This window comes from Erpetoichthys calabaricus, chromosome 12 (genome assembly GCF_900747795.2).
Source record: "Erpetoichthys calabaricus chromosome 12, fErpCal1.3, whole genome shotgun sequence".
In the NCBI taxonomy this organism is placed as follows: Eukaryota; Metazoa; Chordata; class Cladistia; order Polypteriformes; family Polypteridae; genus Erpetoichthys; species Erpetoichthys calabaricus.
The window spans coordinates 155,124,874-155,142,334 of record NC_041405.2 but is presented as its reverse complement, the minus strand read 5'-3'; the positions used below and the strand labels follow the sequence as shown (position 1 = coordinate 155,142,334).

At 42.5% G+C, this 17,461-nt stretch overlaps 1 protein-coding gene across 3 annotated transcripts in view; it reads left to right on the top strand.

Annotated features, from left to right (window-relative positions):
- The window catches only part of ptprsa (protein tyrosine phosphatase receptor type Sa), a 525,319-nt gene extending 508,245 nt beyond the window's left edge, over positions 1-17,074 (top strand). For all 3 annotated transcript variants that reach the window (XM_051934972.1, XM_051934973.1, XM_051934974.1), the window contains 4 exons: positions 834-959; positions 5,982-6,136; positions 12,836-12,971; positions 16,550-17,074. In XM_051934972.1, coding sequence (XP_051790932.1) covers positions 834-959; positions 5,982-6,136; positions 12,836-12,971; positions 16,550-16,618 — 486 coding nt within the window. In that variant the 3' untranslated portion in view covers positions 16,619-17,074. The remainder of the gene's footprint in view (positions 1-833; positions 960-5,981; positions 6,137-12,835; positions 12,972-16,549) is intronic.
- Positions 17,075-17,461: the final 387 nt, after the last annotated feature.

Below are 17,461 nucleotides of genomic sequence, written 5' to 3'. Positions count from 1 at the left end.
AAGATATTTGGGGTCCACATAAGGCACTCACATGCAGGACAACAGACAACAACAGCAGCAGCAGCAGTGGTTTCTGTCTTGATGTTCCCCATTCGTTTGTTAACTTTCACACATAATCAGGTTGCCTGAAGAGGAGGCCTGAGTTGCCATGAAAGCTTGCATATTGTAATCTGTTCAGTTAGCCAATCAAAGGTGTCGTTTTGCTTGCCTTCACATTGCATCCATTGTGGCTGACACAGTACAACACCCTACTATCAAAATCCTGTTATCGCTTTGTCATTCTGGGGTATTGAGTGGTACCTGATGTGGGGAAAAAATGGATTTAAATTATTTTAGTACAAGGCTGTAACATAACAAAATGTTTAAAAAGTGAAGGGGTCTGAGTATTTCTGAAGGCACAAAGTGCAAACAATTACCTAAGAGCGACACCCACAAGTGTGCCCCAACATTCCTAGCATCTATTTCAAGTATAGTGAATTTAAAGGAGTTGAGTTCCTATGCTGATGTTACTGCTATACTGTAAATGGCTGTGGTCCAAATGGCCAAGATGGGAGGAGGTATTGTGCCTTCTGACGGCTATGGAGACCCAGTAGCGCCTCCTATCCATTGTACTGAACTGAGCATACTGATATCTGACAGGATTGGAAATGTTGCAGTGAAGGCTGCAGGGTAAAGAGTTTTACCAGGACTGTCCAAATATCTGACAGAAACGGGCATCAAGCGGGCATCAAGCGAGTAAAGACGCGACACCTTTGGATTTAAAGCCAATCAGAGCTGTCAATGTGTCGGGTGGAAGTCAACATGTGGAGCTAACATTTACTTTCTCTCTGCAGGAGAAGTGCCATCAGTACTGGCCAGCAGAGCGCTCGGCCCGCTACCAGTACTTTGTCGTCGATCCTATGGCGGAGTACAACATGCCTCAGTACATCCTGAGAGAGTTTAAAGTGACAGATGCCAGGGTGAGTCCTTGGAAACTGGTGGGCTGTGCACAGATCTTGTCCTCGTCATCTAATGTGGTTTTCATATCTTTGTCACTCCACTTTGCTTTTTTATGCGGCCTTCTTTTGTTTGTTTTTCTGATGCTTTCACTCAGTCAAGTTTGTTTCTGCATCTCGCTCTTTCTCATGTATAGTCCCTTTTATGGTGTCTTCCATTCCCTTTTTTTCCCTTCTTCTTCCATTGTTCTGTTCTTGTTGTCTCAGACTTTCTCTCTTTAATTCTGTGATCAATTTCCTGAGTTCTTCGTCACTTTATTTTAACTTTGTTTCTTTCTCTCCCCTTTTGTTCCTCCATTTTGTTTCTCTAGTTTTTATATGTTTATCCTCTCATTTCTCTTTCTCCATTTTTTTCACCTTTCTCTACTCTATGACCCCCAGTCTTTTTTGCTTATCACGCTCATTTCCTTCTCTCATCACTGCGTTGTTCAGTTTCTCCTCCTTTTCTTAATTCCACTTTACCCTTCGGTCACTTCTTCAGTCTCTCTTCCACTGTACCAATCGTTGCTTCTCCATATTTTTTAAAATGGACACAATATTACACTCATCTCTTGGCTGTTATTTTTCTTTCTTATTGCTCAATGATTTTTCTACTTTTCCTACTTGTTTAGCTGTGAGTAATCACTCGGTCGTCTTTCTTTCTTTCTTTCTTTCTTTCTTTCTTTCTTTCTTTCTTTCTTTCTTTCTTTCTTTCTTTCTTTCTACCTACCATTGAATGAATTAATGAATCAACCAATCACTCACCATGTAATACAACACAGTCCCACAGTCATATTCCACAAGAATCCTACAGTCTATCATTTATAGGATTATCAAAAGAATTTTTCAGTCAGTTATTCATAGCTCCTTTAAAAGGAACTAGATCACAAGCAGTAGTTCACATTGTGATATTATTTCAGTGTAGTTTAAATTTATTTCTTTCTTTCTTTCTTTCTTTCTTTCTTTCTTTCTTTCTTTCTTTCTTTCTTTCTTTCTTACATTTAATGAATCAGTGAATTAACCAATCAGTATATACAGTGCCTCTCCATAACATTTGGGACAAAGACACCATTTCCTTGATTGACCAATCTGCTCCACAGTTTAAAATTACAAATCAAACAATTTCTGACGTGATTAATGTGTGCATTGCAGACTTTCATTTTAGGGGAATGTGCATACATTTTGGTCACAACAAGGTTTCTGTATGTGAAACAGCGGAAGGATCATTACCAATCATTTCTCCCACTTAAAATTCTCCGGTACTTTACAGTTTGTTTTCAGTTTCTTAGACGCATTTCTCAGAACACTAATCTCATTCTTAAAACCTCAAATGCAATGCCCAAAACAGTAAAAGAAAACATTTCTCAACATGCCATACCAAGTCAAGTCAGGTTGGGGAGCCTGCACTGGTACAGAGCGTTGCCGCACCCACTACACAACGAAACAACGAAACAACTCAGGATCTCAGTTTGCAACCCCCCCCAGGCAGACACGCGGTCCAGTCCCACCCTCCGGAATTGACCCTCTATCTGCCACAGCCAGGTGTTGCGTGGGCAACCCCTTGGCCTGGTCCGGCCACTCGGGTCCCCAACAATGAGGATCTTACGAGCTGGATCACCCTCCGGGAAACACGCCACATGGCCAATTATTATATATTATTATATAATATATAATATTTTTATTATTATATATTGTTATTATATATTAATAAATTATGTTATGCTATACCAACTATTCAAAAGATCATGAAGCACCCAAAGCACCGTGGGAAATGCAGCCAAGTGATTGAGATAACTGTATTCCTAGTTGGGGTGACCCATGGTGGCTCCCTGTTTTCCAGCCTTGATTCAAATTAATTTAAGATCCACTTAACTTATGAGTTTAAATCACAGCAGTTTGACTCTCTTTGTCTGCCACTTCACCATCAAACAAGTGGTCAACAGTAAACCTAGAAGAGAACCAATGTATTATCTCATTTTAAGGACTTTAATGAATATTCAACCACAAGAGTGTAAGGGACATTTCTACGCAGTTCGTTATTTTCTACTTCACTGTGTTTGTTGTCCCCACACCGCCCCACCCTCCCAGGCCCAAAAGTGCCCTTTGGTTTGGGTCACATTTTAAAATATTCCCCTTGCCCTGTCATCAGAGTCACAGATGAATTTATTCATAAGCTTTGTGTGTCTGCACACTTTGAGCCAGTTTGTTTTATCGATTTGTTTTAAGATTATTCACTTTGGCCCTGTCTCAGAATAAGATTAATTTCATGCTTTCTGTACTATTGATCTGTTCACTCGTAGTCTGAGAGCACCTGGATAGTATACTGGCTTATATGACAGCACAAAGTAACAGGATTAAGAAAACAGAAGAATTGAAATAATGAAAAGAAGGAGAAGGGAAGAATGCCAAAGAAGGGAGCCCAGGGAAACGGCAACACAGAGCCAAATACTGAGGCAGTCTCTAACCGTCTGCTGAACGTGAACACATTTCAGGAGCATCAAACACACAGAAGTAAATTACACAGGAGTGTTCTGGTATGTGTCAGTTCCTCCAGTGCACTTGTTGCCAATTTCACATTTAATTGTAACATCCTTGTGGAGACCACTGTCACAGAAGCATTGTCAAATAGCAACACAAAAGAACTACATGATTGATAGATAGTTAGACAGACAGGCAGACATGAGAGGCGCTACATATGGTACAGATATACTGTGTAATATATGTGTAATATACTGCCGCTGCTGGAGTATGTGAATTTCCCCTTGGGATTAATAAAGTATCTATCTATCTATCTATCTATCTATCTATCTATCTATCTATCTATCTATCTATCTATCTATCTATCTATCTATCTATCTATCTATCTATCTATCTATCTATCTATCTATCTATCTAATATATAGATAGAAGTGAATGACTGTATAAAAGACAGATAGATATGAGAGATATCTCTCTATTATAATAAAAAAATCTCGGGAGTTGAGACTTTTTGTCCTGCGACGAGATGTGATCGTTTGAAGAGACACACTTTCACGTCCCACAAGACGAGACTTTGTGCCAAGAGATTTAACCACACCCGGGGCCAGAAATAAAAGACAAAGAGTAGATGACAAAGTAGAACGGCGTAAAGAATTCAAAAACATTGGCACAATACACATGCAGAGCAGGTTAGAGATAATGGAAGTACGAAAATTCAAAAGTCTCAAAAAGATGATAGTGAAGTTCGCATTAGCGCAAACAAAAGGAAATAACGGAACAATGAAAAGAGATCGAATATATTGTGCAGATTTAAACTTTAAGTCAGAGACTTGTAGATCGTCTAATTCATGTTGCCGTCAGGGAAAAGTAGTGTTTCTTCCCAATGAAGACGCGTATCTGCGAGAACTAAAAGTTTTGTTGTTTGCAAGCAGCAGAGACGTGAAGTTGCTGGCGCATAGTGCAAGCAGGGGGGTTGACGAGCAAAGCGAACAGGGGGCGAACCCCCTAGTTATATAATAGAGAGAAGAGATGTGAAATGCACTATACAATAGATAGGCGTAAATGATACAGATATTTATAAAAGGCTGTATTTGATAGATACATTATTAAAGAATGCATTATTTACATGCATATATATATATATATACAAAAATTATGATAAGAACAAAAGTAAAACTAAATCATTGTCAGTTACTGACATTAAGAACTCATGTCAACATAAATGCGTTAGTAATGGAGATCTCGCCAGTTGATAAAGGAAGAGAGGAAGATAAAACCTGCACGTCAGCAACATTCTTGGAGAAAATAAATCTCTGGGGGGTCCACAGTGAAAAACAGACAATGTGACAGTCGGGGTGTTGGCCAAGTCACAGTTCTGCTGACCTCAGCCAGCTGACCCTCCACCAATCTTTGGCATTCTTTACCATTTAAGGAGGTGCCGGACGTTCTAACTAGAAACAGATTTCATTGTGATATCGTCGAAAGCTCCCAGTATCTTCTCACACGGCTTTGGGGTCCTGTAGTCCAAGGCTCAGCTTAATTTGTCCTTGGAAATCCAGGGTCTTCAGCATTGATACATTCAGTTTGAGCCAGAAGTTTTATAGATTTATGTGTAAGAAGAATGAATTCAGCTCAAAACTTCAACTGAAAGCCAGAAAAATAGCATTATATAATAACTAGCCATGTGCGCCCAACTACGTTGCGCGTGTTAAAGTTCTCTGTGAAGGGCTCCCTGTTTAAACGCGGCTGCCAGTCGTGAACTGGGCCCTTCGTCGCACAGCATTATGATTTTTTTATAAGGGAAACAAAATTACAAAACAAAACCCTTGGACATTGATTCAATAGGAACGGCCTACTCGGAATCACTGTCCGAATAGTAATTATGTGGTGGTGTAGGAGCATTTCTGCTTCTCTCTGTTCACAGTCCATCTCGTTTTCACAACGCTGTCGTTTCCTCTCACGATCTCTTCTCAACCTTTCTCCAATCTCGCAGGTTGCTTTGTGGCAATCCAAAGAGTAAGGAAGAACCAGTGCTGCTTTCTTGAACTCCAAACGCCGACTGATGGAAAATCACAGAAGTGTGTCCGACTTATATACTCTGACTGCCGACTCCAAGAAGTGGGTGAACATTTGATTTGGATGAAGTGCTGCCAATGACGGTCGATAGAAACACAAAAAACCACAGTCTCGACAACGAAGCAGATGTCAACGCCAGATCTAAACACAAAGAGTGGTATCGACAATGTTTGTAAAGAAAAGTAACAACCAAGGCAGTGTCAGGGGAACATGAATTCGCGGACAAACAAAGATCAAGATCCAAATGAAGATTATATATAAAGATGACATTAAAAAATATTCAACATTTTAAAAATTAAAGTCTTTTCCTTGTTTAATTATTAATTTTTTTGTTTGGTGAGGCTCATAGGGTCTTTATTGTTGCACATACAGAACACACAATGAAATACTGGCTGATATTACTTTTGGATAATAAAAATTCATTTTACTATTTCTTTTTTCATTATGTTTCAGGACGGTCAATCCCGAACAGTACGGCAATTCCAGTTTACAGACTGGCCAGAACAAGGCGTGCCAAAATCAGGAGAAGGCTTCATCGACTTCATAGGCCAGGTGCATAAAACCAAGGAACAGTTTGGACAGGACGGGCCGATCTCTGTCCACTGCAGGTACGGCTCATCGGAGTTCAAATGTATGGAGTAACCCAAATCTCTCAACAACTGTTTTATAGCAGACACCTTGCCGTTGTGCTACAAGTTGCACAGGGGGACTGAATTTCCTGTGTTCTTTCCCTAGAAAAGTGCGGTGGTGTGAGATTTACAGTCATAAGAAAAGTAGAAAGATTTGTATGTTATCCATAGCTTTCAGTTCTTAATTCTCTTTTTTTGTTTTCTGTTGTTACTTCACCTTTTATGTGGTGTTTCACATTTAATTGCATCCTAATAATGACAGTTAGTGCTGTAGCCTCCTTAAGCCTTATGTTTGCCCTTAAAAAGCAAGTTAAAAACATTGAAAAATATTATTATTAAATGTAACAGAATCATGTAAATACCAAAACATCAACAGCACATCATTACTCCCATTCTCAGGCTACACAGGGATGCCATTTTCAATACTTTTCACGCAGTAGCCTGTGAAGCGTCATATACATAAATATGCGCCACCCTATACAGTAATAAATGTGATCAAACGGTAGTAGAAATTCAGCCATACAAAAACAGATTAAAAGCGATCCACAGACTATACAGTAGCCTCCCGCTTAAGTACGCATCCCGGTTAAGTACGCATATTTTTCCCTAAAATTCTGGGTTCAAGATTTATTAGTTAAACATGTCATGAATCGTCATTTGGTGAAGGTTTTGAAGTTTCTTGCGTTTGGCTTTGAGGGAGACAGCCCGAATCTTGCTCTGAAATGATTCAAACGATTTCTTAAGATAATCGCGTAAAGGTTTTCTAAAGCAGCTAGCAATTCCGGATCGTTCTTGTTGACTTCTGCTCCCTCTCCGTGAAGGAGCATCTTCTGCGATCCACGCCGAACTCTGAATCAACTTAACCATTGCCAAGATGCCTTAAAATCTGATTCCGGAATTGACAGGCTGGAAGCAATGCTTTTCGCTTTGGCAATGGCAAAGGATGGCGATACAGGAAGGCTGGCACGACGCATGCTGTCAATCCAGACATAAAGCATGTCTTCAAGCTCCGTAAATCGTCCAACTGAAGCTCGAAAAGTCTTCTCCTTAGCCTCTTCAGTCAACAGGGCAGATCGTTCTTGGATCGCTTCACGATTCTCCCAAATCTTTCGGAAAGCGCTTTCACTAACCTTGTACACCCACACTATGGCCCTCTTACTGGGAGCAGACGTTTTGCTTAGCTTCGAGATGATTTTGCAGCGTTGAGACTCATTGAGACTCTTGCCATTTGGTTTCTTTGACATCGTAGCGAAATGCAAGCTGTTTGGGAGTGGCGGCTAAGTACGCGCAAACTTCACAGGTTCAACTTGCGTACTTACAGTAAGAGGGTGACTACTGTACTATAAACTGTGTACCTCCGCTAGCGTCCGAGAGGTCGCAAACCTAAGCCCAATCAAGTCACTCCCAACTCATCTGAATTTGACGTCAGGATTCTCGGTGACCATGTCAACTCATCTCCTCCTTCAATCCATAACGACACGTCTGACAGCTTCACACCGCAGGAATCTAAAAGTTGCTTTTTGTTTGCCTCTTTGGACATCACAGAATATTTTCAGCTTTGCCACGCTGTTACCTCCTCCATGCAAATTCTCCGCAGTAAGTCACACTTGGTGACCACATAATGTGTCCCTCAGATTTTCTGTGCGACTGAATTATCTGTTAAAAGGTTATCTTAACATAGAAGTTCAGCCTCTATATTAATTGCATGGTTGTTTGAGCAGGATGAAAATTCATTTATTCCTCGATATGCCTGTCGGCTTTACACGATGGATGTTTAAATGCGCAGATCAGGAAAGAAGAAAAGCAACAGTTTGCAAAAGCTGCTGCTAGCTGATCCTTGGTTGCAGGCATTTTGTACACTGGACCCTCGTACCCCCTACCAGCCAGTCTGGATATATATTTAGAATTTGATTTTTTTTTTTATTCAATCCTCAAGCTATCACTTGGAATGCAAATAGAAGGAACAAGTCTCTAGAGCAAATGCCAGAAATCCTCTAATGGGCACCCTGCTAGCCCACTGCACGGTCAGCAAAGCGAAGCCACAGGAGTTTGGCTAATTAAGCAGAACCCTTGAATCTGAAGATTGGATAAAACTCTGAAAAGTACTTGACAGGAAGATCCCTTTATCTGGTGAACTCGCCATGACCCTGACCCCTTTAACTCCACTTCACTCCGCTCCTGTTAAGTGCCCGAGGATTATTGGTGAGTGAGAAGTGACCAGTAGATAAGAGGAAAAGAAGAAATTGTGGTCAAAGAATAATAATGAGGGTCCAAAAATACCTGAGATAAAATGAGATGGAGTAACCAGGAAAGAGGTGCCAAACAAAAACGTCAGGCAGAAATCGTCAGGCAAAAACTTTTATTTGGATTTCTTTTTGTAATTAGAGAAAAGCCAAGCAAAATGACCCCTTTTATTGGCTAATTAAAAAGATTACAATATGCAAGCTTTCGAGGCAACTCAGGCCCCTTCTTCAGGCAAGATGTAATTTTTGTAATTACATATTATGTTTTTTCTGCATTGATTCTCAATATACTCATTTTGGGGTCTTTTGAGTCTGATTCTGGCAAACGTTTGTGGCGATTTTCCTTCATTTTTAAGGTTAATAGCTTTTTGGTTTGTTTCACCCGACATTTTGGTTTTTACACTCACTTGGAGTTCCTGTCATTATAGCAAATGGTTTCGATGTTAGGCAGTTGGCGAAGGTGGATGAGTTTAAATACTTGGGATCAACAGTACAGAGTAATGGGGAGTGAGGAAGAGAAGTGAAGAAGAGAGTGCAGGCAGGGTGGAGTGGATGGAGAAGAGTGTCAGGAGTGATTTGTGACAGACGAGTATCAGCAAGAGTGAAAGGGAAGATCTACAGGGCGGTAGCGAGACCAGCTATGTTATATGGGCTGGAGACGGTGGCACAGGAGGCAGAGCTGGAGGTGGCAGAGTTAAAGATGTTAAGATTTGCATTGAATGTGACGAGGATGGACAGGATTAGAAATGAGAACATTAGAGGGTCAGCTCAAGTTGGACGGTTAGGAGACAAAGTCAGAAAGGCGAGATTGCGTTGGTTTGGACATGTGCAGAGGAGAGATGAGGGGTATATTGGGAGAAGGATACTAAAGATAGAGCTGCCAGGTAAGAGAAAAAGAGGAAGGTCTAAGAGAAGGTTTATGGATGTGGTGAGAGAGGACATGCAGGTGATGGGTGTAACAGAAGAAGATGCAGAGGACAGAAAGATCTGGAAGAAGATGATCCGCTGTGGCGACCCCTAACTGGAGCAGCCGAAAGAAGAAGAAGAAGTTAGGGAGGTGTGCTCTGCCATGGGTTTAACTGTTGTGTTGTTCATCCAAGCTGAAAATTCAAAACCCTTTTTCAAAACCCCACCCCCAACCTTTATAAAATAACCCTAACGTGTCCTGGTTCTGACTTTTTGTGCGCTGAATTTTTGACCGTGATTTTTGTCTCTTGCTGTGGCCTTGACGCTCCTGTTTTTATATCTTTGGGTTTTGACCTCTCATCTGTTCTCCCATCAATCTCAAGTCTTGTCAGCGCATTGATACAACACAACCAAAGAAACAGACCTACTTGAATTAGAAACTAACTACAGTGGACCCTTGACTTACGAACTCAATTCGTTCGCGAGGACTGGTTGTGACTCAAGTTGGTTGTAAGTCAAGACTATTTTTCCCATAAGAAATAATGGAAATACCCATAATGCGTTCCGAACCGCCCACAGCAACACTTATTTAACTTTTTTTAATAGAAAAGGGTTGTATAATGTGCATAATTTACCAAAAACACCAATACTTTTTCTAATGTACTAACCAAAAAGTTATAAAAAGTGCCTACCCTACCAGAAACAACAATTTCATACTCTACTCACCATTTAAGTTGACATCTTTGGGCTGCAGGAGGAGAATGAAATGGAAGGTGGTTATTGTTTGGAAGGAGCCTCCTTATACAAATCTTTTCTTTGTAAAATTGTCGATGGTGGATTTCGACATGCTGTACATATTAGCGAGATCGGTCACACGAACACCACTCTCATATTTCCACACAATTTCCTTCTTCGTTTCGATTGTGATCGCTTTCTTTACCTTCGTTACCTTCTCTTCCTTCCTTAGCAATTATCGAAATAAATTATATAAAGCACTGCACTGACCGAAATTACGTCCACAAACACACGTATCTGGGCTCCGACTGACGCTTACGAACGCTCTCGGCTGTTTGTTTACAATCGCACAAGCGGATACACGTGACCACATTCGGGTCGTAACGCAAGATGTTGGTCATGATTCAAAACAAAAATTTTGCTCGTAAAGCAAGTTGTTCGCATGTCAGGCCGGTCGTATATCAAGGGTCGACTGTATCATTCAATATATTCATTATATATTCATTCAATATATAATAGATATGCACTGGCAATCGGAAGGTTGCCGGTTCGAATCCCGTAAATGCCAAAAGGGACTCTGCTCTGTTGGGCCCTTCAGCAAGGCCCTTAACCTGCAATTGCTGAGCGCTTTGATTAGTGAGAAAAGCGCTATATAAATGCAAAGAATTATTATTATCACTCTCTATGTAAAGCGCTATATAAATGCAAAGAATTAAAAGAATTATTATCATTAAAAAGGACAAAAGTATTTTTGTATCAACAGGGGTATGTGAGCGCTGCCCTAGGTATAGAGAACTTCCTGTGATTACAGATGGGAATAACATTTATTACACAAATAACACAAAGTAAATGACAGATTCAGTTTCTGTATTTATTAGAACCCCAGATAATGTAAAACTACAGTCATGGCAATTTACAGTCGACTGAATAGCAATACGATAAGGTAATAATTCTTTAGAAATTGCCAAAACCAGTCTCAATAGTAAATCTTTTATTATTTCACAGACTCTTGAAGGGTCCTTTAAGGTTCATTTTGGTTGGCACTTGGTCAACTGGCTAATTCTTTTGGCCTGCACCACCTTCCTTACATCAGTGTTTCTCAACCATTGTGGTCCTGCCTCCAAGTTTTGCCTTTTTGTAATTCAGTAACGACCCACTAAGAGCAATTGCAAACCGACCCCATGGTGAAACTCATGCTAACTGGGGTCCCCCTTGCTGAAGCAAAATCACGTAGAAATGGGGAAACATATCACACAGCGGTGCCGATCGCTTAATCCACTAACCCATGAACTAACAATTGGAACCCATGACCAAACAGAAACAACCCCAGTGGCAACCCACTGGTTGAAAAACAATGGCTTAGACATCCCACCATCACTCACTAATGAACCAACAAAGGCAACCCACGACCCACCGCCGGAGATTGAGAAAGATGGCCTTACACAGACCCAACGAGTGGATGCCGAGACTTGAATATCAGTCAGTCAGTCAGTCAGTCAGTCAGTCATTTTCCAACCCTAACTACAGGGTCACGGGGGTCTGCTGGAGCCAATCCCAACCAACACAGGGCGCAAGGCAGGAACAAATCCCGGGCAGGGTGCCAGCCCATCACAGGGCGCACACATACACCCACACACCAAGCACACACTAGGGACTATTTAGGATTACCAATGAACCTAACCTGCAAGTCTTTGGACTGTGGGAGGAAACCGGAGGGCAGACATGCAGACTCCTCGCAGGGAGGACCCGGGAAGCAAACCCAGGTCTCCTTACTGGGTGCCACCGTGCTGCCCTGCCCTGACTTGAATATCAGTTTGTGTTATTTCATACCACTAATTAAGATATTTCTATAGAGTGCACTGTGGATGGAACAATTGGAAGAAGGTATCAGGAGTATTGTGTGATCGAAGAGTTAAGGCGAAGGTTAAAGGAGAGGTTTCTGAGACAGTGTTAAGACCTGCAATGATGTATGGAGTTGACATACGGACAGGAAAGGAGATCAGGACCTGGCAGAAATGAGAATGTGGACTTACAAAACAGGATAGAATAAGAAATGAGACAATCAGAGGGTACAACAAAAGTGGGAAAGACATCTAAGAAAGTTCAGGACAGTAGATTGAAGTGGAATGGAGATGCGATGAGGGGATGTGGGCAAAAGGGTGATGGGAATGGAACAACAGGGGAACAGAAAGGAAGGGAGGCCAACGCAGAGGTGTATCCATAAAGAAAACAGAAGATCTGCAGGTAAAGGGCTTAACTGTCGAGGAGGTGCAGGTGCCAAGCTGAATGGAGAAGGTTCATCAAGCACATTGATCCCACATAAGAGGTGGGTAAAGAAGAAGAGGAAGAAGATTCCGTTTTACTGTGACGTCGTCATGCCACCATTTGTGTTCGTGTTATTGTCATGTGAGAGCGGGACGTGCGGTGTCATGATGTCATCATCATCATCAGGACTATTTAAGGCGTTGGTGCAGAGTCACCAGTATCCACATATAGGGATAATACTCTTCAAAAAAAAACGTCACTTCTAGCTAGTAATTTTGGAGAATGAATTCAATGGTAGTCTATGTTTTGTTTTCGTTTATTTTAACTTCAATTTTTAGATTGTGTATTAGCATTTGTTTTTATTCTCAGACATTTCTTAGGTTTTGCCCCTTCTTTTTGTATCGTCTCCTTCTCCCTTTTATCATTCTCTTTCTGCTGGTCAGTTTCAGGCCTACAGTTCACAACAAAGTGGCTGATTTTATTAACGAAGCTCCGTGTCCCTCACCTTCCTTTGTTCCTCTCGTTGCAGTGCGGGAGTCGGCAGGACCGGCGTGTTCATAACGCTTAGCATTGTCCTGGAACGGATGCGGTACGAGGGTGTGGTGGACATTTTCCAGACGGTCAAGATGCTGAGGACACAGCGGCCAGCCATGGTGCAAACAGAGGTGAGTCAACTGCACGTCTTTTTTAACGTTCAGGACTGATTTAACCCCGTGGAGATGTGGTGAGAACTGAAAGAAAAGTAAGCTTATTTAAACTTTGGGGACCTGGCCCTTTTTCCTGGCCTAGATGTTTCTCTTCGGTGTATAGAGTTGCCCTTCGCCATATTAATGCCTGCATTACCTTTTACCATCCTGACGTCAGCATCCCTCTTCATAACTGCTTGACCTTTTGTCGTATGTGCCAAGGGACAAATGAGCTGAGCTTTACTTCGGAAGAGTTGGGGGATCAGCACAGCCATCCTGTTTAATGCCAAAGTTTAAAAAAGGAAACACAAAAGCACACAAACTGGCTGACGCTTCCACCTTTAGGGTTCTGTCAAGCTGATCAGTATCAGGGCTGTCCGACATCCAGGAGGCCTGCTTCTTATCTAACAACAACATTTATTTCAATAGCACATTTTCATACAAAAAAGTAGCTCAAAGTGCTTTACATAATGAAGAAAAGAAAAATAAAAGACAAAATAAGAAATTAAAAGAAGACAACATTAGTTAACACAGAATAAGAGTAAGGTCTGATGGCCAGGGAGGACAGAAAAAACAAAACAAAACTCCAGACGGCTGGAGAAAAAAAATAAAATCTGCAGGGGGTCCAAGGCCACGAGACCACCCAGCCCCTCTGGGCATTCTACCTAACAAAATGAAATAGTCCTCTTTGTAGTTAGGGTTCTCACGGAAGGACTAGATGATGATGGTCATGCAGACTTCTGGCTTTTAATCCATCACTGTTGGAACATTACGGTGCTTTGAGTAGATGGTGGTGGCGCAAGCCACCACCAAAAGGACATCGGAAAAAGAAACAGAAGAGAGAGTAGGGGTTAGTACAGATTTTAGAGAAACCATGAATAGTTATTATAATGACTTGGATATACAGAGTATCAGGATTAAATTACAGTGAAGTTATGAGAAGGCCATGTTAAAGTAATGTGTTTTCAGCAGTTTTTTAAAGTGCTCCACTGTATTAGCCTGGCAAATTCCTCCTGGCAGGCTATTCCAGATTTTAGGTGCGTAACAGCAGAAGGCCGCCCGCCTCACCACTTCTTTTAAGTTTTGCTCTTGGAATTCTAAGGAGACACTCAGTTGAGGATCTGAGGTTACGATTTGGAATATAAGACGTCAGACATTCCGATATATAAGATGGGGCGAGATTATTTAAGGCTTTATAAACCATAAGCAGAATTTCAAAGTCAATCCTAAATGACACAGGTAACCAGTGTAGTGACATCAAAACTGGAGAAATGTGCTCGGATTTTCTTTTCCTGGTGTGAGAAGCAGCCCGGACACAGACAGACGGACATCATATTTTCTCCCAACACACGTTTATTTACACTATTTACAAGGTCCAGTACGCACAAACCCAGTGCCTCCAGCACCAATCCCCCAAAGTCCAGGCCTCTTCTTCCAGTGCCTGCTTCCTTCAGGCCACCTCCACTGCTCTCCAACACGACTCTAGTCTACTTCCACCCGACTCCAGTCCTCTTGCGGAGGGAGGCGGCCCCTTTTATAAGCACCCGGATGTGCTCCAGGTCTGTCCCGGCAATCTCCTGCTGACACTCCCCAGTGTGGTGGAAGTGCCGGCTGTGTACCCGGAAGAACTCCGGGTGTCCCCACTCGTCTTCCCCTCAGCACTTCCTGGTGTGGCGGAAGTGCTGGGGTCCGGGTTCTCCAGGAATGGGGGTGACCACGGGCCCCTACAGGGTGGGGCTTTCCAGTTCTGTACCCATGGCCCCCAAAGGAACCAGGGCGGTCGCCCCCTCGTGGTCTGGAGGAGGCGTAAGTCCTCCTCCGGTCTTCCTGAGCCACCCCCAGCCGCGTGCCACACTGGTTAGGATTCTAGAAGCTGCATTCTGCACTCGTTGCAAATGATTTATGTCTTTTTTGGGTATTCCTGAGATTAGTGCATTACAGTAATCTAGTCGACTGAAAACAAACGTGTGAACTAATTTCTCAGCATCTTTCAATGATATAAGAGGTCTAACTTTTGCTATGTTTCTTAAGTGAAAAAATGCTGTCCTAGTGATCTGATTAATATGTGATTAAAAATTTAGATTACACTCAACAGTTGCCCCTAAGCTTTTTACCTCCGTCTTGACTTTTAATCCTAATGTATCCAGTTTATTTCTAATAGCCTCATTGTATCCATTATCGCCAATCACTAAGATTTCAGTTCTCTCTTTATTTAGCTTAAGAAAGTTACTATTGGGCGGCACGGTGGCGCAGTGGGTAGCGCTGCTGCCTCGCAGTTGGGTGATCTGGGGACCTGGGTTCACTTCCCGGGTCCGCCCTGCGTGGAGTTTGCATGTTCTCCCCGTGTCTGCGTGGGTTTCCTCCGGGCGCTCCGGTTTCCTCCCACAGTCCAAAGACATGCAGGTTAGGTGGATTGGCGATTCTAAATTGGCCCTAGTGTGTGCTTGGTGTGTGGGTGTGTTTGTGTGTGTCCTGTGGTGGGTTGGCACCCTGCCCAGGATTGGTTCCCTGCCTTGTGCCCTGTGTTGGCTGGGATTGGCTCCAGCAGACCCCCGTGACCCTGTGTTCGGATTCAGCGGGTTGGAAAATGGATGGATGGAAGTTACTATTCATCCATTCAGAAATACAAGTCAGATATTGTGTTAGTGCATCAAGAGAATCGGGGTCATCAGGTGCTATTGATAAATACAGCTGTGTGTCATCAGCATAGCTGTGGTAGCTCCCGTTGTGCCCTGAGATAATCTGACCTAACGGAAGCATGTAGATTGAGAACTAACGCTGTCCCTTCTGTGGATTTATGAATTTATAACACTTGACTGGAAGGGATGGGGTTTCTGGAAGTGTTGTGGCAGGGCTCAGTTTCCCTTACTGGGAAAATTCTTGGCACTGCAGAGTGAAAAAGAGACAATAAAGTTAGCAACAGTGCCACTTCTAGCCCTGGGGTGGTACTGTAAGCATCCGATGAGTGATCTTCAGACTCCCATGTGTGACAGATGATTATTAAATGTCTCTCTCAGTGTCTTCATGGGGCTTGCCTCCCACATCCCCAGAGAAATGCAGTTTGGATAAATGAATGATTCCAAATTGGCTCCTATGTAAAGGTGGGTGTCTGTCTGAATGGGCTCTGTAATGGCATCCATAGGGGATTCCTGCCTTTCGTCCAGTTTGGCCCATGACCTTGAATTTGATTAGAAGGTGTTTTGTCATTGAATGATCCAATGGCAACCCTTGCCTTAGAATTGTCTCTCTTCATGTCTGTGTGGAGAAAGGTGATTGAGGGGGTACTGGATGTTCGTCCCTGAGAGGTGTGACTCCAAGTCGACCCAATTGCCTGGCTCTGACTGGCTGTCCACTTTCAGGGTGGTTGCTGGTGCAGATTTCAGTATCCTGGCGCTCACGTAGTGGAAAGTAGAAGGATGCCGGCCGGACTTGCATGAACCCCCTTGTCCCCTTATGTGTCAATCTTGCGTCTTCCACCTTGTTCTTTTTCTTCTTTTTGTGCAATTCTCACTCAGGTTCTTCTTCTTGTTCTTCTTCTTGTTCTCTCTTTTCCTCAGGATGAATATCAGTTCTGCTATCAAGCTGGCCTGGAGTATTTGGGGAGCTTTGATCACTATGCAACGTAAAAAGCCATCTTTCCACAGTTTTTACTGCCCCACCTCAGTCTCTGCTGAGCCATGGAAAAAGATTGGAGAGAAAAAAAAAGAAAGAAGGAAAAAGTGAAATAAAAAAAAAATGGAAAAGCATGAACGGGAAAACTTTTATATGAAAGAAGGATAACATGTTGCTAATGGGAGGGGAGCAGAGGAGAGGAGAAATTCCACCAACACACCACCCCTCGTCTCCCCTTTGGGAAAATGACGGCTGCAGTCACTGGGGTGAACAGCTTAAATCTTAGAACTGCTTACTTTTACCTCAAGTGTTCAGACCTGGAGGACAATATACATATTTTGTGGACATCAATTCAAAAATGGAAGTGAATAAACAATTAAAATAAAAAAAACTACAGACAAATAAACAGCAGATAGAGGATTTTTAAGAAGGAACAGAGGAAACAAAAAGTCAAAAGATTTGTGGCAAAGTATGATGGAGAGAACGGACAAGGGGGGGGGTCTTGTTGATTCTTTTTATTTGTGGGGTTTCTTTTTTTTTTTCTTTTGTTATGTTATTTTTGACAACAGCGATTGGATATTACAGCTCTGTGAGGGGGGGTGGGGGTGGGGACCATGGATCAGGGAGAGCGTTTGCAGTGCCCAGCGTCCCTGAGGAGACCACCTAAAGAAACATCAGCCTGTCAGAACTCACACTAAAAGAGCAGAAATGCAGAGGTCAGGTCCTTAGGAACTCCACAGTCTACGCGAGTCATGTCTGCAGAACCTTCTAGAGCACTTTAACCAGGCCCGTTTGTGCCCCCGGGAACACCTCGCCAGCCTAGAAGAGTAACGTCAGGGCGCCCATACTTAGAGCAG